Raw genomic sequence first — 23748 nt, forward strand, 5'->3', positions numbered from 1 at the left:
ACACAAAACAAAACAACAGCTACACACTAAATACACAAGACAACAAACTAACTTGAGACCAAACACGGTAAACGTCACAAATCTCTCACGTATCAAAACTCTCTCTCTCTTTCGCTCACTCGCTCTCTCTTGCCGGTCACTCCTAAAACTTCCCCCTTTTGCTAAACAACCAAATGTCATGTTTCCATATCATTTTTGATTGGTCGACATGGTACATTTTCCCACCTATAGGGCTTTGGAGCGTGATGTCACGGGAGATGGGCCATGCCCCCTTCCGCCATGACAGTAGGCCAGCCAAAGGATACCATTTCAGCTATGGATCGTACGTGTTGTGTTGTCGGTTGCAACGTTAGATCACACGATCGTGAAGGCAAGAAGCTGGATAACGGGCTCTCTTTTCATCGTTTTCCATCCTGGAGGCAACGTGAGGGATCCCATGTATCCGATATTACTAAACAAAGACGTCAGGCTTGGATTGCAGCGGTGAGACGAGGGGATATCGAGTTCTCTGCAATCCCCAGCTTTTTGTTGGTTTGCTCACGGCATTTTCTTTCCGGTGAGTTCTAAATTAATTCATATCACTCTTGAAAGGCTTTTAGTGTGATTTTCAATGTGCTGAGGTCATAGATAATGAGATAAAACATGCTAATGTGTGATGCTGCAGAACCACATCATGTCGACTGAGTAGCTTATGATTTGGCATTATTGCAGGCAAACCAGCATATGAAATGGATGTAACAAATCCAGACTGGGAACCAACACTGCACATGGGGCATGACGACATACCTGTATCAGACTCGGACCGGCACTCAAGGCGTACGCAACGGAAGCGAAAAAGAGCACCCATCGGAGGTAAACAACCCCCCCCCCTCTAAAAACATACTAAATTGCTATCACTGTACACTAATCCGCACATAACTTCCAGATGAATCACACACCTGTCATTGGAATATTGGTGTACATTTACCTTATGTCTAATTTTATCTTACAGGCTTTCGTTATGCAGCTGCAGAGTCTGAAGGTGTGCCCCGTGCAGAAGTGATTGATGAAGATCTGACAGAAGACCAACAGCAAAATCACAATGTCATGGAGGCAGTGGACAGCAGTTGTGTTGGACAAGTGGAGGTTGAGGTACCAGCTGCAAATGTGGATATACTGAAGAAATGTAAACCTTTTAAAATGATGACAGATTACAAACTCTCAGCTGTGTCTGTAATCAAACCTCTGTAACTTTGCTTCACTTCAGCAGCATCAGCTCATGTTCACATGTTGATTCATGGTTCGCTTCAGTTTTTGATGGACTGCAGAATATTTTGAAGGTTATCTGCTATAAAAAGCCAGAACAGGAAAATCTGCTTCATGTGTTTCTGTTTGATCCTCAGTGACTTTGACACAAAGGCCTCTGCTGTGATGATCACACCTCTGATCAAGTCTCACAGTGTCAGCTTTGTTTTTATACATATGGATATGTGCTGATAAATGATCAGAGTTATAATATTTCCCACTGCCTGCTGTGTGCCGTGACCTTTGACCTGCTAAAGACAGTCAGCTGTGGATTATTCATTGTTGTGTCTGATACTTAGAACTGTGAGGAAGAACACTACACAGTTAATCAGGGTCCCCTCTCTCTGAATCAGGAAAGGTGGGCAGGCCGCGTGTGGGCCGCGGGCCATACGTTGAGTCTCACTGTTTGAAATGTGAACATTGTTCTGCTGCAGTCAATGGACTAAACCAGAGAAGAAGAAAACAGACTTTACCATGAAGATCCTCAGTGTGGATCAGTATAATATCAGCCTGATGTCTGCAGTTTAGTGTCAGCACAACTTTCACATCATATTCATCTCAGCACAACTAAAACATGCTGACTGACCTCAGAGTTTCAAGTCCACATCCTGGACTCTCCAGGAAACCACACAGATGCTTCACTCCTGAATCCTGCAGCTTGTTGTTGGAGCTCAGGTTCAGCACTCTCAGATGGGAGGGGTTGGACTTCAGTGCTGCTGCCAGATAATCACAGCTGATCTCTGACAAACCACAGCCCCTCAATCTGTATAAAGAATGAAAGATGTAAGTTTATTAGACAAAGTGTGAGCTTGAAATCATTCAGTGTTTCATCATCTGTTCAGAGCTGAAGAAGGTTCAGAATGTAGAAGTTTAGAAAATGGAAACTCCAAACAGCTGACAGAGTTCATACGCCTTTGTCAGGGTCAAATTCAAGCAAGACCATGTGAAAATTAAAACACATCATCCTAGGTGAACTTAAACACCTTTGTTCCCCTTTTGTTAAGACATAGAAAAGTACACCACACAAAAATACTGCAAAAGGAAACGGTCGCCTTATATACATAGTGTATAAACTCAAAATGCACATTTCACTTCAAATTAAGATTAAGGCTTTGAACAGATCACATAGTTCAGTTCAACATATAAGACTTTAAGAATGCACAAGCATCTACTTAAAATCTATTTAATTGATCATCCATGATATTATTTTGTACAATTCCAATGTATTTTGTTCATCTCCCTTAAATAAACAGGCAGTCTTAAAGTATGAAATATTCATATACAAACACATATAAATGTGTGTACTGTCTCAGTGGCTGATAGTACCCCACAGGCCTCAGTGTGAGCTTGAAGACATTTATAATGTTTAAGTAGTTTAATGTGCAGGTGCTGACGATAAACACATTTTGAATGAAAGCCGGGGAACTTTGGTAGCACAGAAACAAGTGGCTATTCTTTGTGACTATATGGATCACTCACAATACCATTATTTCACACAAAGGCACCAAATTAATACTCAAAAAAGCTGCAGCAATACACACAAATATAAACAGTACTTGGTGACAACTTTGCTTTTAGCCTTTAACCCTTCTTGACTACTTTTGATGTGGCCTCTATATTTTACCTTTAAAAACAGTTCATCTTGCCAATCTGTTATTTTCTCATTTTGACCAACTGTATCAGCACAATTTATCTAAATTCAGACAAAATTTAAAATACAAGTAGAAAGTGATATTTTGACTGTAAAAACCACACACATGTTTAACGAATCATCTTCATAACTTGAAATGCAAATAGAGATTGTACACTTTTAAAAATACGCACACGTTTTGCAAACAACAAAGTTATATGGTACTATTTACCAAAAAATGCAGCCAAGGCTCAGACGTTTTTCATATAATCATTTCAAACTATTTACAGAACAATCAGGTGTCAAACAATAGTTTGTGTCACTCTAACACATATGAGAACAGCACAGGGATAAACCTGCAGGTCTGACAGCAGGTGTGTCACTCAGCGTTTACACTGCAATCTGCCTTTGTTGGCTTTAAGGCAGCAACTGTGACGATCACTAGTAGAACTGACACACAAAACAAAACAACAGCTACACACTAAATACACAAGACAACAAACTAACTTGAGACCAAACACGGTAAACGTCACAAATCTCTCACGTATCAAAACTCTCTCTCTCTTTCGCTCACTCGCTCTCTCTTGCCGGTCACTCCTAAAACTTCCCCCTTTTGCTAAACAACCAAATGTCATGTTTCCATATCATTTTTGATTGGTCGACATGGTACATTTTCCCACCTATAGGGCTTTGGAGCGTGATGTCACGGGAGATGGGCCATGCCCCCTTCCGCCATGACAGTAGGCCAGCCAAAGGATACCATTTCAGCTATGGATCGTACGTGTTGTGTTGTCGGTTGCAACGTTAGATCACACGATCGTGAAGGCAAGAAGCTGGATAACGGGCTCTCTTTTCATCGTTTTCCATCCTGGAGGCAACGTGAGGGATCCCATGTATCCGATATTACTAAACAAAGACGTCAGGCTTGGATTGCAGCGGTGAGACGAGGGGATATCGAGTTCTCTGCAATCCCCAGCTTTTTGTTGGTTTGCTCACGGCATTTTCTTTCCGGTGAGTTCTAAATTAATTCATATCACTCTTGAAAGGCTTTTAGTGTGATTTTCAATGTGCTGAGGTCATAGATAATGAGATAAAACATGCTAATGTGTGATGCTGCAGAACCACATCATGTCGACTGAGTAGCTTATGATTTGGCATTATTGCAGGCAAACCAGCATATGAAATGGATGTAACAAATCCAGACTGGGAACCAACACTGCACATGGGGCATGACGACATACCTGTATCAGACTCGGACCGGCACTCAAGGCGTACGCAACGGAAGCGAAAAAGAGCACCCATCGGAGGTAAACAACCCCCCCCCCTCTAAAAACATACTAAATTGCTATCACTGTACACTAATCCGCACATAACTTCCAGATGAATCACACACCTGTCATTGGAATATTGGTGTACATTTACCTTATGTCTAATTTTATCTTACAGGCTTTCGTTATGCAGCTGCAGAGTCTGAAGGTGTGCCCCGTGCAGAAGTGATTGATGAAGATCTGACAGAAGACCAACAGCAAAATCACAATGTCATGGAGGCAGTGGACAGCAGTTGTGTTGGACAAGTGGAGGTTGAGGTACCAGCTGCAAATGTGGATATACTGAAGAAATGTAAACCTTTTAAAATGATGACAGATTACAAACTCTCAGCTGTGTCTGTAATCAAACCTCTGTAACTTTGCTTCACTTCAGCAGCATCAGCTCATGTTCACATGTTGATTCATGGTTCGCTTCAGTTTTTGATGGACTGCAGAATATTTTGAAGGTTATCTGCTATAAAAAAGCCAGAACAGGAAAATCTGCTTCATGTGTTTCTGTTTGATCCTCAGTGACTTTGACACAAAGGCCTCTGCTGTGATGATCACACCTCTGATCAAGTCTCACAGTGTCAGCTTTGTTTTTATACATATGGATATGTGCTGATAAATGATCAGAGTTATAATATTTCCCACTGCCTGCTGTGTGCCGTGACCTTTGACCTGCTAAAGACAGTCAGCTGTGGATTATTCATTGTTGTGTCTGATACTTAGAACTGTGAGGAAGAACACTACACAGTTAATCAGGGTCCCCTCTCTCTGAATCAGGAAAGGTGGGCAGGCCGCGTGTGGGCCGCGGGCCATACGTTGAGTCTCACTGTTTGAAATGTGAACATTGTTCTGCTGCAGTCAATGGACTAAACCAGAGAAGAAGAAAACAGACTTTACCATGAAGATCCTCAGTGTGGATCAGTATAATATCAGCCTGATGTCTGCAGTTTAGTGTCAGCACAACTTTCACATCATATTCATCTCAGCACAACTAAAACATGCTGACTGACCCCAGAGTTTCAAGTCCACATCCTGGACTCTCCAGGAAACCACACAGATGCTTCACTCCTGAATCCTGCAGCTTGGTGTTGGAGCTCAGGTCCAGCTGTCTCAGATGGGAGGGGTTGGACTTCAGTGCTGCTGCCAGATAATCACAGCTGATCTCTGACAAACCACAGTCCATCAATCTGTATAAAGAATGAAAGATGTAAGTTTATTAGACAAAGTGTGAGCTTGAAATCATTCAGTGTTTCATCATCTGTTCAGAGCTGAAGAAGGTTCAGAATGTAGAAGTTTAGCAAATGGAAACTCCAAACAGCTAAAGCCAACAGGAAGCAGCTTCAAACAAACACAACAAGAGAAAAAACTCTGAATGTTTCACATTAAAGTCGTACATTTCTCATAAAAACAGGACAAAGACTTGAAAAAGTCGTGTTTTTCCTTCCAGGAACCACAAGGCTTCACTTTTAAAGGTGAAGTGTGAAAGAAATGGACATATTTGAAGTCCAACACCTTTTTCCAGTCACATTATTAAAGCAGACAAACTACAAGCTCATTTTCATTCCAACAAGTCATCTTCTGACCTGGACTAACAACACTGGTCTCTATGTGCAGCTGGCTGTGAGACCAGTGCTCAGGGAGCGTCTACAAAGTGCAACACTGAAAGAACATCACACACTAGCTGTGTCCCAAAACGTCGGCTGCATCCTTCGGAGGACCCGGTATTCACGGCCTACGTGGGCCGGGTCCTTCAAAGATCGAAAAGGCTGGAAGTGCGAGGCTGTGAAATGGGACGGTCTAGCCTTCAGATTTGCGTCACCGCTGTCTTTGTGGAGTTTAATAAACTCGGCCGTCTGCTCCTTGCTATCTAAAATATAACAGGACACTGGCGTAAACTCTCGACCGTCTCACACTTCTGTTTAATCAGTTTCCTGTTTAACGTTTATTCAGCTGTGTGAAAATCCCGGAGGAACTTTGATCTCAGCCAAACCGATTTACTCCGGAACAAATAAAACACAGAAAAAAGGCAAACAATTACATTTTTAAGTTATCCGGGTGACTTATATATCGTGTTTCACCTGAGTAGCGAAAGAGCGGGGTCTGAAAACGATGAAGCCGGGCGTCTGCTGCTCTCGCCGGCTGGAGTGACCATTGAACCCCCCGGCTTGCTAGCGAGCGGGTGGGGAACAGACGTCTCCGAAAACGTCGGCACACTTTTGCAAATATGCGATGTCTTGATAAACCAAGCAGATATTTGAAGTTTACACAGCTACTTTCTCGCCTGAAAATATGTTAAAAGTTTATTTTGTGACCCAGAAAGATTAATAAGAGTAATTTGAAAACTTAGTAGCTGCCGCCATTGTTGGCAGCTGAAATTTGGCTGGGCCGCGCTATGAATTCTGGGATATGGTGGGCCACGAAGGACACACCCGACGAATCCTTCAAATTCGGGGAAATGAAGGACGCATTTGTGCATTTGCATGCGCAAAAGAAGACTTCACACACAACGCGCTCTGTTTAGACCCAGAGCAAAGAATATTGTTTGACAGATGACCCTTAATATGAAGACTTCGGGCTTTACGTTTCCCAATTTTTGCTTTAAGTTATTTTGTTATTTACATAATAATGTAGATAACCTAATAATGATCCTTATTGCTGTTTTAGAGGAGCGGTGCTTCAAAGGATAGCTGCAGATTTCTGTCAGAATCTGCAGATTATACAGTACAAATAAAATGTTCACGTTTCTCCAACGTTGTCTTCCCAACAGTTTCACTGACATCTACACGGGATGGCCAGGAAGCGTTCGCGATGTCTTATCGGGCGCTGATAATTGGCGTCTGTCTTGTGTTGGTGACGTAAAAGACGGATTTAATGCGACATGACCGTTCAAACAGCAGTCGCTTTCTAAAACATCGGATATGTATCGGATTCAGTACCACATACGAAAGTGACCCAGGTCGGATTTGAAAATATCGGATTCGCGACGTTCACACTGTCATAGCATGATCGGATATGGGTCGCATAGGGTCAAAAAAGTCAGATTTATAAAGGTCAGAAAAATCGGATTTGATGCGCTTTCGCCTGCAGTGTGAACGTAGCCTTACTCTCAAATCCTCCCTAATAACAAGAACATAATTACACTTTAGCCACAAGAGGGCAGCAGCATTAATACAAGTCACATGTATATAAAGGTACAGTGATTATATTACAGTGATTTTGACAAAAACAAAACAGAGGTTCATGGCAGTGTGTTTTCCATAACATACCAACCAAATTAAATAATAAAAACTTTATAACTTACAGAGCTTTTTTAGAGACTTTGACCACTGGCAGCAGCCTCAGAAGAGCCTCCTCTGAAGCAAAGTATTTATTCAGGTTAAACACATCCAGATCTTTTTCTGATGACAGTAAGATGAAGACCAGAGCTGACCACTGAGCAGGAGACAGTTTATCTGTGGAGAGACGTCCTGAACTCAGGGACTGTTGGATCTCCTCCACTAGAGAACGATCATTCAGTTCATTCAGACAGTGAAACAGATTGATGCTTTTCTCTGCAGACAGATTCTCACTGAGCTTCTTCTTGATGTACTGAACTGCTTCTTGATTGGTCTTTGAGCTACTTCCTGTTTGTGTCATCAGGCCTTGCAAACGAGTTTGATTAGTCTTCAGACCCAAGAGAAAACGAAGGAACAAGTCCAGGTGTCCATTGGGGCTCTGTAAGGCCTTGTCCACAGCACACTGGTAGAAGTATTTCTTTGAAGATTTTCTTGTTTGAAACACCTTCCAAGTTGTTTCTTGCTCTTCCAGCAGATTGAGTCCAGAGTTGATGAAGGTCAGGTGGACATGAAGAGCAGCCAGAAACTCCTGAACACTGAGATGAACAAAGCAGAACACCTTGTTCTGGTACAGTTGTTTCTCCTCTTTAAAGATCTGTGTGAACACTCCTGAGTACACTGAGGCTGCTCTGATATCGATGCCACACTCTGTCAGGTCTGGTTCATAGAAGATCAGGTTTCCTTTCTGCAGCTGATCAAAAGCCAGTTTTCCCAGTGACTCAATCATCTTCCTGCTCTCTGGACTCCAGTGTGGATCTGTCTCAGCTCCTCCATCATATTTGATACTCTTGACTTTGGCCTGAACCACCAGGAAGTGGATGTACATCTCAGTCAGGGTGTTGGGCAGCTCTCCTCCCTCTCTGGTTTCCAGCACATCCTCCAGAACTGTAGCAGTGATCCAGCAGAAGACTGGGATGTGACACATGATGTGGAGGCTTCGAGCTTTCTTGATGTGGGAGATGATCCTGCTGGCCTGCTCCTCATCTCTGAATCTCTTCCTGAAGTACTCCTCCTTCTGTGGGTCAGTGAACCCTCTGACCTCTGTCACCATGTCGACACACTGAGGAGGGATCTGATTGGCTGCTGCAGGTCGTGTTGTTATCCAAAGGCGAGCAGAAGGGAGCAGGTTCCCTCTGATGAGGTTTGTCAGCAGCTCATCCAATGAGGTGGACTTTCTGGTTTCAGTCAGGATTTTAGTTTTCTTGAAGTCCAAATTAAGTCGACACTCATCCAGACCATCAAGTATGAACACAACCTGGAAGTCTTCAAGCCTGCAGATTCCTGATTCGTTAGTTTGATTAAAGAAGTGATGAACAAGCTCCACCAAGCTGAACTTTTCCTCTTTCAGCACATTCAGCTCTCTGAAAGTGAATGGAAATATGAACTGGATGTCCTGGTTGGCTTTGTCTTCAGCCCAGTCCAGGCTGTATTTCTGTGTTAAGACTGTTTTCCCAATGCCAGCCACTCCCTTTGTCAGCACTGTTCTGATTGGTTCATCTCTTCCTGGTGAGGCTTTAAAGATGTCTTCTTGTCTGATTGTTGTTTCTGGTCTGTCTGGTTTCCTGGATGCTGTTTCAATCTGTCTGACCTCATGTTCATCATTGACCTCTGCAGTCCCTCCCTCTGTGATGTAGAGCTCTGTGTAGATCTGATTCAGGAGGGTTGGGCTTCCTGCTTTAGCGATGCCCTCAAACACACACTGGAACTTCTTCTTCAGTTGGGCTTTAAGTTCTCGTTTACGGAGTGGAGCAAATATTTCTGAAGGTAAGAAATTCAGAAAAAAATATTATATAATAAATATCATAGCCTTTCACTACCCTGAAAGGATGAATGTCTATTGGTCCATTTCTTGAGCTATTAGGAAAGATCAATATTCAGTCTTTAGAGAAATTCTCTTACTGCTCTGCAGATGGTCAGCCATCTCATGCTGCTTAAGTCTCCTCAAGAAGTGGAGTGTGATCTTCAGAAATGCTTCTCTGCAGCTCTTTCTTTCATCTTCATCCTCTCCTTCAAACATCTCCTCATCCTCCATCTGGCTCTTTAAAGTTTCTGGGTGATCTGGACTCAGAAGCTTCTGGATCTTCTTCAGCTCGTTCTTCACAAACATGGTGATGTTGTCCTCCAGCCGCTGGAAAAGAAGACTATATGAATTACCCAGTGGTAAATGGACTGGTTCTTATATAGCTCTCTTTGATACTCTGTGCACACAAAGCATTTATACAACATGCCTCATTCAACCAAGCACATTGTTCTATGCTTAAATACTTTCTTTCACACTCTGATGGATGCATCAGAGGGCAGCTTGGGTTTAGTACGTTACCCAGTACATTTGCCAGCCAGGGTTTGATTCACAAACCTTCTGACTAGTAGCTGACCTGCTCCCCTCCTGAGCTACAGCAGAGGAGGAGCCAGACATTTGAAACACCCGGGGCTTAGCCCTAAAGGGTAGTATGCATGTGGGATTTTTTTTTTTTTGAGGGGGGGGGGGGGGGGGTGTAGAAATGACTGAAAGATTAATAGGCTCTGTTTTGAGTTTTGTTCAAAAAAGAATGACTTCATATAGGGAAATATATATATCACACATGCAGGACACCTTAAACTAGTTTTTTAATTGAGCAGCAAGACAGAACGAAGTCGGGGCTGTATCAACACACAGGGACTAAACCCCAATTCAACCAGACCCAGAACTGATCCAGAATTAAAACAGGACTACAACAGTTCAAAAGCAGGATTACTGAGGACTTAACCAAGACATAACCACAATCAGAACTAGATGATAGTAGCACTAAAAATCATCATAGACCTGCACTACACTTATTTATTTAATTCTACCAAAGTACAATATTTAGATTGAGAAAAGTTTATATAATTATTTAGCCTTGTTGTGCAAACAAGCCTGCAGAACTTAATAAATATAGAATTTGAAAAATAGCAAACCTAAAAAGAAACACTAGGTATGAGATACATGAGTACCTATGATACAGTGATACTTTTAGTAAGCAACCATTTGACTAACATGTCTGTCTCACCTGCTCTTGTTCATCTCTATCTCTGCTCCTCTCTCTCCCTCTTTGTGCTGACAATCATCAAATATACAGTTGAAACCAGATATTTACAAACTCTTCAGATCAAAACACAAACACTTTTTTAATTGTAACATCAAATCAGACTAAATGTTTATTTTTTTAGATTGATAAATATAAAAACATATTTGTTAACTTTAAGAGTAAAGAGAGAAACTGTCTGTGTTTTTTAATTGCAAATGGCACCAAATTGTATTCAAACTGAGCCACACTTATGGAGCTCCACAGTTCTTTTCCTGGTCTTTTGTTGACATCTCTTGATTTTCCCATGTCAAAGAAACAGGCTCTGTGTTTTGCCTTATATGCATCCACTCACATGGACTCTACTAACCTATCAGAAGCTTCTTCAGCTCAGAATGGAATCGTCTGGAGTTTTCTTATTAATTAACAATAAACTTAGTGTACATGTACTCCTAAATTTGATCAAAGTGATAAAAATAGACAGCTCTGTCTCTCTTTATTCTGACATTTAACTAATTCAAAAGATATTTCAATATTTATCTAAAACAAAAGTTTACTCTAAATTGATGTTGTACAGTAAAAATGTTTTATGTTTTCTCCCTAAAGTGTATGTAAATATCTGGTTACAAATGTGAATATCCTGCTGTGTACTGAAATCCCTCTTGTTTTGCATAGAAATATACTGAACAACATACAAAGCATAATATATAAAATAACATTTACCTGAGTTTTTTCTTTGAAAGAACCCTCTAATGTCCATTCTTATATTTCAGTACATAACTGAAACCGATTTAGTCGGGGAGGGTAAGAACTGAAAATATGAAATTAACACACGTAAGATAAGACTCTCTAAAAAATAGCATTTGTTCGGCTTTTCATTTCGCCATTTGTTGATTCACTTGAAGAGCAAGTAAAATAATATTGGTCAAGTGATCAGTTTCATATCAATCTTTCGTGATGCACCGTCATATTTACATTATTTGTACGGTACGAATGATTTTCTTTGGTACCTGGTCAAACTTAAGCTCTCCTTAGTATGGCTGGCTCCGTCTCTCCAACAGCGCACTCACGGGCAGCAGCTCCCCCCGCCCCCTCGCTCAGTCGCTTAGTGCCTGAGCTTGGATCATACCAATATCAGGGGGGGATTCACGCACAGTCGTAAATTCCCACAGTGTGCACTATGTGCTTCGAATATTGTGTGTACTTTTTGTTTTATACAGTTGTCAGCCAGGCATCTAACTATGAAAAAATTACACTCCAAAATACCCCGGGCTTCTGACAAAACAACCCGGGCTTAAGCCCAGTAAGCCACCCCCACGCTCCGCCCCTGAGCTACAGTCACCCCAATCTGACTGAAATCATGGAGCCCAAACTCTGACTTATGTTGGACACACTGACAATCCTCTGGTCCACAAAGTGCAGCATAGAGGTGACTGAAAAGAACAAATGTAAACGTAGTACTACAAACCATAACCACAGAGTCCAGGTGTGTTTGATGTTGCTGTGCAGACTGACCAGTGGAAACCTCTGCTCTCTGCTGGTCCACTCTGTGGAGGAGTAATGTATAATTAGCTCATGTTATGTCTGTCCACACACAGACACAAGCTAAAGGTCCATGAAGTGATGTTTGGATGGGTTCAGTCAATCAGATGACTGTCATGGTGAAGCTTTGCTAGTCCTGCTGATCCCACTGAGAATTAACAACTCAGTTTCCAGATGTCTGTAGTTTTCTGCTCAGTTTCTTTAGTCCCAACAGCTCTTACCATCTCCTGCATAAAGCTTTCCCTCCATGCTCAGATGCCCTGGAACAAGGTGCTCTCTTTATATCAGTGACTGGTTTAAAGTGACAACTCGCCAAACTTTGTGTCAGCAAAAGTAGTTCTAATGTTTCTTACATTTATTACATTTTTACATTTTTACACACACAAATCAATGAACGCAAAAACATGAACTTTCCAGATATTTTGTTTCACAATGTTACAAAACTCAGTTCACAACTCCACAGTCAGATTTACAAGTACAAAATATTTATGACCACAGTTTGAGCCGATGTATGTCCCGAGTCTGTGGACTCAGTGGTTTTGTTTTGATTGTTATTGTCTTTTGTTACAATTTCATTCTGATTAAGATTTTCTAGTTCTGAGGTTTTGGTTTCTGTGTTCCCTCTGTACTGTGTTAGTATTGTGTCTCTGTGTTCACTTCCTGTTTTATTTTGACAGTGCCATGTCCTACGTTAGTGTGTCTACTTTTGCTTCCCCTTGTCTGGTTATGTCCAATGAATCCTGCTGTGTCTCCCTTTTCTCATTCCCTGATGGCTCTTTTGTGTATATGAGCTCTTTGTTTTCTCCTGCTTGTTGCTGGTTCGTCTGTGTTGTCTCCCCGTGTCTCCGTTTAAGGTTTCAGGTTAGTTTTTTAGTTTTTCAGTAGAGGTTATCTTAGCTTCTGCACAGGCCATCTCCACTGCACTTCACCGTTTCAATAAAGCTCACTCACTTCACAGCAGTGTCTGCATCTTGGGTCCTTTATTAAATTCAACATGGCTCGCCCCGCTAGCCGTGACATAAGATGTGAAAACAATATCCAAAAAACACGAGAGACAAACAGGAAATAGTTTTAAGGTGCAGGGCCAACAAACTGAGTCTAGCCATGAACTCAGAGTTGATTGAATTAGCATTTTGAATTGGCTGATCTGAGTTACTTCAATCAAGTCTATGTTCACTTTGAGTTAAGATTATACGTGATTGATGGAAAAGAAAAAAGCCGTCATCAGCAACTGATTCTGATTGAACAGGTTTTCAAATCTAAACGGTACCCATCCCTAGCTGGCTGTAGTTAAACCTTTACTTAAAAAGCATCCCTAGACCCAGCTGTCTTAGCTAATTATAGGCCGATCTCCAACCTGACAATCCTTGAAAGAGTAGTTGGGGGGAGACAATCAGAGGGGCAGTGTGATGATCTTAGGTTACAAACTACTGCAGTCAAGTCATTAAGGGAGACGGGATCAAACTGCTCTAAGACAGCTGAGCACACAGGAGAAAGACTCTGAACTGAGGCAGCAGTCGGCGAGACAAGAGCCCTAATAGACAGAAGCTTGTTGTTAAAAAACGCTAAAAAGAGTGACGCTGAAAAACTAGTTCATGCATTTATTACTTCCAGGCTGGACGACTGTAATTCATTATTATCAGGATGTCCTAAAAACTCAGTGAAAAGCCTTCAGCTGATCCAAAATGCTGCAGCAAGAGTCCTGACAGGGACTAGAAAGAGAGAGCAGATTTCTCCTGTTTTGGCTTCCCTTCATTGACTTCCTGTTAAATCCAGAATTCAAAATCCTGCTCCTCCCATACAAGCAGTGTTGGGACTAACGCGTTATTAACTCATTCACTGCCATTGACATCTATAGCCGTCAATTGCAATGCATGAGTCAATGGGTTTAACTCATTCACTGCCAATGGCTGGCAGTGAATGAGTTAAGTAACGCGTTACAGTAACTACGTTATTATTGTGGTAACGAGCACGGCAACTAGTTATTATGCCAAAATCAGGAACGCGTTAGTCGTTACTGAGATTTAGATAGGGTCGTTACTCGTTACTTCGTGTGGTGGCTATCGCGGAGCTTCCACAGATTCAGTAACATTAGCAAGTGGTGGAGGCCAGCAGGTGGATGAAGGAAAGGGGACGCAGAAGGAAAAGAGACCCGAGGCGGCTGCCGCCGGTCCAAGTGTGAACTGAACTTCAGGTAAGAAGTTATGACCTGCAGTCTCTCTGGGTCAGATATGAACCAAGTTTAGGTGGAGTTTATTTTCGTTATTCTGACTTTTTCCGTACTGCGTGCTAGCTAGCATGACGGAGTTTCTATACAGCTGGGTGGTGCTATGAAGTTAATGATGTTGAACTTTATTTTGTTCATAAGTTATTAGAGTTGCCAACCGTCCCGTCTGGTATTCAGAGAAAATATTACGCGTTTCTTATTGAGGTGAAAAGGATCAGTTTGTCCCGTAATTCAGCTACAATGAAAAAGACACAAAGCTGGAGTTATTCTGTGTCTTTGCTGCACAGCTGCCTCTTCTTCTCTCATTCTCCCCCCTCCCTCTCCCGTTTCTATTTCAATCATGAAAACTGATCAATGATCAGCTGATCGGCTCTCTTGTTTGTTTATCGCTCACTTTGCGCCAGAAAGAGGAAACCAGCGGATGTCGCGGTAAACAACAGCAGCACTTTTAAGCTTGATCAGCTGTTGTTAGAATTTATTTAATATTAATTTCTAGTATCAGCTGATGTTTGATGGAGCCACAGCTGTAAAGCTGCTGGTCATGATATGGTTTGGTTATCTGGTGAGAGGGAAACATGAAGATGAAACCAGGAGACGTCCTTACTGGATCATCAGAGCTGAACAGGTGATGGAGAAACAGGTTTACCTTTTAGGTGACATGAATGAGTTGAAGGGAAGTTATGAACTGTTTCTGAGAGACAAATAACACCAGGATCCTTTTTTAGGTAGCTGACAGCTGGTAACTGTGCAGGTGCGGGTCTAGCAAAGTGTTGCCAGGGGGGCATGTAGGGCATTAACAGGGAGAGGTGGGCACAAGGAAATACTTTTCTTTCTTATTCTCATTTAAAATGTCTAGCTTTTAAAAAATAATTATCTGAATCTTACAACAAACGATTGATAGATTGATGCATATATACCATCAAAACAGTGTACATCACTGTCACAACAGCGTTTGTTTTCATTCAAAGGCTTTATGTTTTTCCTATAATGGTGGGCCGGTCTCTAGTCAAAATGCCCGGACCAATTTTCTGTCCCAGTCCAGCCCTGTAAGCAGCTCATCTGCAGTCTGGTGTTACCTACATCTTCCTAATCAGAAGGCAGAATTTCCAAGTTCTGAGTACAATCAAAGCACCACGGCTGCAGTTTTTGTGTTGGATGTAAAAGGCGCACATGACGCTGTGACGTAGGCTAGAATCATGGCAGCAGTCAACGACGGTCCAGGCGTGGGATTTCTCTCGTGGAAATATGCACATTATCTTTTCCTTTCTATTGGTAGGTGGCACAGTGCACTGTGGCAAGTAAGCAAGCTAGAAGACTGGCAAAGTTATGGAAGCAACACATTAACAAGAGAATTCTGAGTAAAACCAAAGTTACTTTCCCTAGTAACTAGTTACTTTGAAAATAACGAGTAACTTGAAGTAACTGAGTTACTTTTGAGAGAAGTAACTAGTAATGTAACTAAGTTACTATTTTAAAGTAACTTACCCAACACTGCATACAAGGTCTTAAATAATCAGGCCCCATCTTATCTTAATGCTGCACCACAACACCTGATCTCTGGTTTCCTCACCTCTTCAATCCCACTTTAATACTTGACTAAACTCATTTTCCTGTTTAGGTGTTGAGGCAAAGCCGCCCATCTACAATGCAGGCAACAGCAAACGGAGCTATTTTTGATTCCCTTTGGGTTTTTTCTACTTTTGTGCTACAAAATGTTCAAGCTGATTAAATTCATTAGAATAAAAGTTCAGATAATTTTCTCATATTAATGTTGGAGGTAGAAATTCAGGTAACTTTGCACAAAAACTGGCAGAAATTTCCTTCAAAGATGGCGTTTTTACTTTAATACTGTGAGTACATTTCAGAGCCTGGACTCTTTTACCTTTACTTGAGTAAAGAAGCTGAATCAGTATTTCAGCTTTAAGAGGGTATTTTAACACAAACATCAGTCCTTCTACTTAAGTACGTTTGACACTTTGTTTAATCATCATTTTTAATGATCAAATATAATTATGTTTGTTATTTGTGGATTTTAAATGTCCTTGACAGAGACAGATGATGATCATTATCCTGCACTGTGGTCTCAGGTTTGGTCGAGCTAGCACAAAGAATGGCTATGTTGAACTTCCTCCTGGGATCTACAATAAGAAGTGAGTCCAACATTAGCAGGGTCTCTTTCCTTTATCTGGATTCACTTTAGCATTCACAGTCACGTGAAGCTTGTTATTAACTCGATAAGTCAACACAGGGTTTCAGCTGAGCGCTCACATGAAACACATGGTGTTGGCAGCATCTGATCAATCATATTCATGGAGACGTGTATCAGCAACAGAGCAGCTGAGTTTGCAGAAGGACGTCAAACTAAACCACAGGAACAATATGAGGAGATTACACACATAATAAAATACTAGCAGTAACACAGCTGCTGCAGACAAATCAGTCGTGTGATCGTGTGTGAGAGGAGAAGGACTGTAAAGGAGTTTGGTGTTAAAAGCTCTGTATGAATGTGGGAGACTTTGAAGGGCTTTAAAAAGGCCAATATAAAATAAAAGGCAGCAAAACTGCTGAGTGTGAAAGTCACCAGACTTATCAGACCTCTGTGATTAAGACCTGTTAGAACACCTGTTTGTACTTGTTGGCATTATATCAAACACACACGTATATTAAGCCTTTGTTTGAACTCTGGTTGAATTTGTTACTTTCAGACTGTGAAACATCACAGAGGCTGCAGCTGCAGATCTTTTATTCACCTGGAAATTTACTTTAAATGTTAGATGGAAAATGTATTGCTCAGTTTAACCAAAGTAAGAACAAGAATCCATAAACCTTCATAAAGACAAACATCTCCCAGAACATTGAGCTGCTGAAGTGTCACTGAAGGGAAAAACTATTTGTCCTCCTCCATCCAGCAACACCTGAAACACCTGAGTGGAAGCTCCTCCCTTCACTGTGTTTGAAGCAAAGCACAAAGGAGACACCTGCTGGAGCAGCTGGAGTCCTACAGACACTCAGCCTCTTCACTACACAAACACCTCCTACAACATCCACTCTTTCCACTCTGACTGCTGTGTTTGTGGAAACACTCCAACACACACCGCTTCACATACCAACATAGAAATGTGTGTGAAAAAGAGCTGAGCTGATATTAAACATGAGGATTTATTCAAAAATACAGAGTCAGGAACAACATCTAGACACACATTACCTCTCAGCAGCAGAAGAACAGCCTTTAAAGTTTATATCAGCATCCATCGACATGTTGCTCTTTAAGGAAACACAGCTGGGTTCAGGTCCAGGAGATTCTGGCCTCTTATTGATCCTAAAAGAAAAACAATAAATGTAACAGCTTCATGAGACAGGAAGGAAAAACTGGAAATATTAAATTAAAGACATGATGAACAATCTCATAAAAATAATGTACTTACTCTTTGTCACATAACAGTCTTTTGTTAAATTTTACACCAACACCCTTCGACATGTTGCTCTTTAAGGAAACACAGCTGGGTTCAGGTCCAGGCTCTGGATTAGTTTCAGGGTTATGTCCAGCTGAGCCTGGTACGCCCCACAGCTCTGGGCTTTAAAACAACACACACAGAGGTATGAGTGTGAATAATGATGGAGCAGTGATGTGAGTGCTGAGCTGTGACATGGAGAAGAGTCATGGACAGTTAGAGATGGTCATCTCACCTCTGAGCTTTGGTCTGGCTCTCATGTTCCCCACACAGAGTGCTTTTAGAGGGAGGGACTCCCTCCTCTCTGTCCTCACACTGATCCATGCTGCTCAATTCACATCAGCTCACACACACTTTCTACCTTCACCTGCAGAGGAAACACAAATCATTCATGTGCACATCAACTGAGAGCTGCAGAGGTCGTGTCTGATGTGTTGGACTAACATCCATCTGAGACACAGCTTTCATCAGTTCACTACAAAAAGTGTCACAGAGCCCAGTTCAGCCTCCAAATCCTCCATTACTGTAGTCCTACAAAGCAGCAGGTCAAACATGGCTGCAGAGAGCAGCTTTATGTCAGTAACCATGTCCAGGACCGAGCTGACTGCTTACAGAGTTCATACTCTAACTGCTAGCTGCTCTGCTAGCTAAGCTAACTCAGTAACAGTGACTCTGACAGCAGTTACTGTGGAACAGCGGCCGAGCTCAGGACACATTCAGTGTGTTTAGTCTGAGTCCTGGACTCTGATTCAATGGATTCAATCCAGCTCAGAGTTTCATGTGTTCATCAGAATAAAATACATGTACTAATATAACAGAAGTAATGCTCTGAATGCAGGACTGTAATGGAGGATAAATAAGGTTTTTACAGCCTGAAAGAAACAGTTCATATATTTGTAGACAGTGAAGCAGCTTTTAATACTGCAGCTGTTTCCTTCACCTGTGTGTGTGTGAGCCACACCTTCATGTGCTGCTGTAGAAATATGTGGTCTGACTGCTCAGACTGAGTCTAGGAGGAAAGTTCACACGCTGGAGAAAGTTTTGTTCCTAACTTTGTCAGAGTTCGGCTCCAAAGACAAAGAAGACGGAGCTCACAGTCTGTAGATGGTCCTCAGTGTGTGTGTGAAGCACACAGGAGTGTGTTTATGTCAGCAAATCAGTGTGTGTGAAGAGTCTGAGGGAGTGTGTGAATGAGACTAAACACTGAAACCAACAGTCCAAGAAAAGCGTCTGGATTTCTTTAAGTTTAACTTAAAGAAGTCCAGACGCTTTTCTTTTTGTCTCCATAATGTCTCCATAATGCTGCAATGTTATCTGCCCCAGAAACACTGTGCAGAAGCTCTGATGGTGACACAGAAAAGTCACAGTGGAGATACTTCTGTCCACCTTTGATTAGACTCATTATAAAAAGGAAACAAAGTTTGAACACAGTCATGTTTCCAGTTCACTGACTTACATTTATTCCATGGACACTCACTCTAACCTGAAGCACAGCTACAACCCAACATTGTTGAGGCCTCATCTCCTCCTTTCCTGACTGTAGAGGTTAAATATGCAACAACCAACAAATAAAAGAATTTGGTTCATTTCAAAGAAATTCACACGGTGACCAAGTAAAGTAACCGTAGTAAAGGAGACAACATCCCGTTGATGGTGGGATTATTTGAAAGATTTGCTTTAGTCACGTCACCAAATGCAGTTGAACCACCCGTGGATCCATGTTTGACCATTCTACCACTCTGAGCTCTGCTTTTGAATCATTTTATTATTATCATCATTCATTTATTCATTCTTTGGAGGGGGGCTATTTCCTAATGCCGCCCTAATAAGCTGATGTTCAAGGGGAAATATAACAGAAACTCTTTCAGTGTTATTCATTAATAAATTAACAGATAAACTGTGAAGAAGAAAAAACTGAGATTTAAAGGAGAGAGTGAGAAACTTGATCATCCATCCTCATAATACATGTTTATCAGTATCTGCTGTGACCATACTGCAGTAATAACTACAAGTCTACATTTCTGTGACTGTTGATCAATCACAGCAGGAATCTGAGCTCATCTCTGCACACAGAGCAGCTTCAGCTCTGGGATAAACTGCTCGCTTCACGTCCTTCTCAGCTCACAGACACTCATCCTGATATTTTCCTTTAACATTTGATGGTATCTGGAATAGTTGGCAGTAATAAGGATGATTTTCTGTAAAATAATATTGATATGAGCCGTGAATTATTCGTAGATGAGCGTTAGATTAGTTTGATGGGTTAACTCAGAGAGCTGAAGATATGGTGGACATGCTGACCTCGCTCCGTGGTGTACAGGGCCGTTTACCCTCATGATTAATATTCACAATAAAAAAATGAGGCGAACATCATGAAGTCTGTGTGTGTTTCATAGTGTCGAACCACCTTTGTACAGTTAAACCTAACAGTTACTACATGACGGAAACACCAACGTTATTTCTTTTATGTGTTTATCAGGTCACACTGATTATTGAACAAAAACCCAAACATCAGATGTTAATCGAATCTTTTTGCTCTCTCTCCTCCTTAAACATGTTTTTAATGTTAGTTATAATTCAGAATTGGTGACTGGAACACGTATGACACATACGAACATCAGGAAATAAAAACACGATAAATATAACCTCTGTAAATGAAGTCAGTGTGCAGCGGGGGTTATTACAGCTGTGTACCGGCCTGCGCTTTGTCGGTGGTAATAGCAGCTCGATTGCTTGCGAGGCGAGCGGGTCTGTCCCACGCTTTGCCGTGAGACTGGGCTGGGCAGACATCTCCGAAATCATCGAAGCACTTTTGCAAAAAAGCTGTATCTTGACAAACCGACCAGACATCTGAAGATTAAACCGCTACATTCTCGGCTAAAAAATATTAAAACGGTATTTGGTGAGACACAAACTGTCATGGTCCCCGTGTCTGCCCGGCTGACTCAGGTTGGCTACATATGTTTCTTGTTTACATCTACCTCTCTCACGCTAGCTGTGTCTCGCCAGGGCGGAGCTCATTGCGGGCTCCCGCCCCTGGCCCTTGCACCTGAAGTTAATCACACATCTGTGGCTCATCGCCTAAACTCATCCACTACTTAAGGCAGAGGCTGGAAACATCTCGTCGCTGGACTATTGAGTAACCTCGGTAGTAAGCTCCGGAGTACTAGTCTCTTGTTGCCTTTTCGTATCGCTGACCCTTTGGATTAATCACTTGTTGTCTGTAAACAGGAATTCCGTTTCCCTGGAACCCTTGGTGTGCTGTGTTTTTTATGAAGTCCCTCGTGTGTGAAGAGCTCCTTTCCCGGATTTCCCTGTGCCCTGGATTCCCCCTGCCATCTCACTTGTATATATTTGCACCTGGTGTTGTATAGTAAAAAACGGAACTGTATTCTAGCTGCCTTGTCTGCGCTTGAGTCCATCCCACACACAAACACAAACAGGGTTTTTCAAAGTTCAGTTCTGTTAGTTTCCACATGGCAGTTGTTGGTGTGCAGTAACGCCTTCTAAAAACAATGGCCACCAGGCCAAAGCAATGGTTCTGACTCGATCAGCATTAACCCCGCCCCCTGGGTTTGATGGGTGAGGTTGACACATAAAATAAATTTATGGTGAGACCTGAAGGAGTCAACTGTGCCAAAATGAATTAATTAAATACACCATTAAATAATTATTTAAATGTGGCAATAATTAATTAAAACGTGAAATAATTAATTAATTAAATGTGTCAAAAAATGTTTATTTAATTATTTATTTCCCATTTTAATTAATTATTTCAAATTTTAATTAATTATTGTCACATTTAATTTATTATTCAATGGTGCATTTAATTAATTCATTATGGCACTCCTGGCGTTCCATACTGTGGTTGGGTCGACTTTACTATATAGATGTTTCACATGTTTCCATCTCAGCAGCCCCGTTGACAGATCACAGTATTATTACTTTTAAACTTAACCCTGAAAATAAAACGCAGTTTAAAAAAGATTACTGGAAATTAAATGCAGATCTATTAATTGATGACGGGTATGTTAAGATAGTTAAAGAGCTCCTCCATAACATTTACAACAACGTAACAATTGGCAATTACATACATAGATGGGAATTTTTTCATTTAAAGTTAGAGAATTTTCAATTACGTTTAGTAAAATGAAAAGTAGACAACAGAAGGAATTTGAAAGTAAATTACTTTACGATATAAATAACTATTGTAATAGACATTTTATGTCAGAGGCTGATAAGAAATCCCTGTTGTCTTTACTCAATTAGATGATCTATACAAGAAAAAGGCTCATGGAGCTTACATTAGAGCTCGTGCAAAATGGATAGAAGAAGCTGAAAAAGTGCTTCATATTTCTACAATTTGGAGAAACGGAGGCAAGAAAAGAAATCTATTAATACATTAATCATAAATGGGGAGGAATGCACAAATCATAAGACTGTAGCGGAAGAAAAACATAAATTTTACTCAAATTTATTCTCCTCAAAATATTTAATTGCTGATTCATTAACTTTTTGTGATCAGATTGAACCTTATACTCCAAAAATCGATTCTGCATTCAGAGAAATTTGTGATTCTGATATATCACTGGATGACTGAGATCAAGCCTTAAACAAACTGAAAATGACAAAGCTCCTGGTCAGGATGGCTTGACTGCAATCTTTTATAAATTCTTCTGGAAAGAAATAAAATAATTTTTCTTCAAAACTATTACTGAAATCATTAGTAATGAAATGTTAGCAACGACAATGAAACAGGGTCTTATCTCCCTTATTCCCAAACCTGGTAAAGATAAAAGACTAATCGATAATCTACGACCAATAATATTAGATTGGTTGTAGATCTACTGGATTCTAATCACTTAATTGAAGATGATGGTGTGATTCTTTTTTTAGACTTTTATAAGGCATTTGATACGGTCGAACATCCTTTTATTTTAAAAGCTCTAGCCTATTTTGGTTTTGGTAAACAAAACTTCATAGATTTAATTTCTTTATTATACTCTGACTCAATAGTTCTGTTTCTTTACCTTTTGGAACATCTAAACGCTTTAATGTTAGACGAGGAATCGTCAGTTTTTATAGAACATGAATGAAATTTCACTTTTCTCAAAGGCTTCTGGTTTGTACCTGAATATTAGAAAATGCAAATTATTAACTATTCGTGATTGTGACCTAGTAGCTCTCTTAACATAGCTGTTAAAACTGACATTAAATATTTGGGTATTATAATGTCAAAGAACACAAATAATAGAGAAAATCTACATTTTGAGCAAATTACCCAGAAATCAAAAAGATTACAGGCTACAAAGACACCTCTCCATCTTTGGACGTGTCTTGCTTACTAAAACAGAAGGTATCTCTGGATTGATTTATCCATCACAATGTTTATATGTTTCCAATAGTCTAATCAATAATATAAATCAAATTAATTTCAATTACATTTGGAGAAACAAGCAACATTATGTTAGGAAGAATGATATAGTGAAGTCATTTGAAGAAGGAGGTTTGAATGCGATTGATTTTGAAGCAATGATGGTTCCATCAAACTCAAATGGTTGCAATCTTTCATAAATAATTCAAACAGTATTTGGTTTTATTTTCCCAAAGTAATTTTGGAGAAGCTGGGTGGCATTGAATTTCTTATAAAGTGCGACTTTGAAATTTCCAAATTAAATTATCCAATTTTCACAAACAGGTTCTCCAGTACTGGAAAATGATACACAAGCATATTTTTTCTCCACATACAAATTCGATTTGGAACAACAGATGTATACGATAAAAGAAAATCCATCTTTTATAAGGATTGGATGGATCATGGCATTTGGACGGTTTTACACCTTTTAGACAATGACGGAAATGTGTTAACATATAACAAATTCATAGATAATTATGGCATATCATGTACTCAGAGTAAA

At 40.7% G+C, this 23748-nt stretch overlaps 1 protein-coding gene across 2 annotated transcripts; it reads right to left on the bottom strand.

The window, feature by feature from the left end:
• Positions 1 to 5136: 5136 nt before the first annotated feature.
• Positions 5137 to 18154, bottom strand: LOC146577656 (protein NLRC3-like). Of its 2 annotated transcripts, XM_085268296.1 has the most exons (5): positions 18064 to 18154; positions 17804 to 17906; positions 12084 to 12156; positions 9465 to 9639; positions 7528 to 9323 (listed from the first exon to the last, which is right to left on the bottom strand). In XM_085268296.1, the coding sequence occupies exons 1-5, from the start codon at positions 18152 to 18154 to the stop codon at positions 7528 to 7530; spliced, it is 2238 nt and encodes a 745-aa protein (XP_085124422.1). The 2 variants fall into 2 exon arrangements, with proteins under 2 accessions (XP_085124421.1, XP_085124422.1); XM_085268295.1 differs by lacking the exons at positions 12084 to 12156; positions 17804 to 17906; positions 18064 to 18154 and adding an exon at positions 5137 to 5417 and having other exon boundaries at positions 7532 to 9323; positions 9465 to 9672.
• Positions 18155 to 23748: the final 5594 nt, after the last annotated feature.

This window comes from Mchenga conophoros, linkage group LG3, assembly GCF_057382185.1.
Source record: "Mchenga conophoros isolate Kocher_MC1m ecotype Shallow Benthic linkage group LG3, M_conophoros_male_GT1.1, whole genome shotgun sequence".
Classification (NCBI taxonomy): domain Eukaryota; kingdom Metazoa; phylum Chordata; class Actinopteri; order Cichliformes; family Cichlidae; genus Mchenga; species Mchenga conophoros.

What these genes read in the sequence shown, in the direction of transcription:
- LOC146577656 (XM_085268296.1), bottom strand. Translation starts at nt 18,154, where the DNA reads ATGGATCAGTGTGAGGACAGAGAGGAGGGAGTCCCTCCCTCTAAAAGC. An exon ending in CCAGACCAAAGCTCAGAGGT is followed by an intron (nt 17,907 to 18,063) that starts GAGATGACCATC and finishes ATAACCCTGAAA; the next exon opens with CTAATCCAGAGCCTGGACCT. An exon ending in GGCTGACCATCTGCAGAGCA is followed by an intron (nt 9,324 to 9,464) that starts GTAAGAGAATTT and finishes TCTTACCTTCAG; the next exon opens with AAATATTTGCTCCACTCCGT.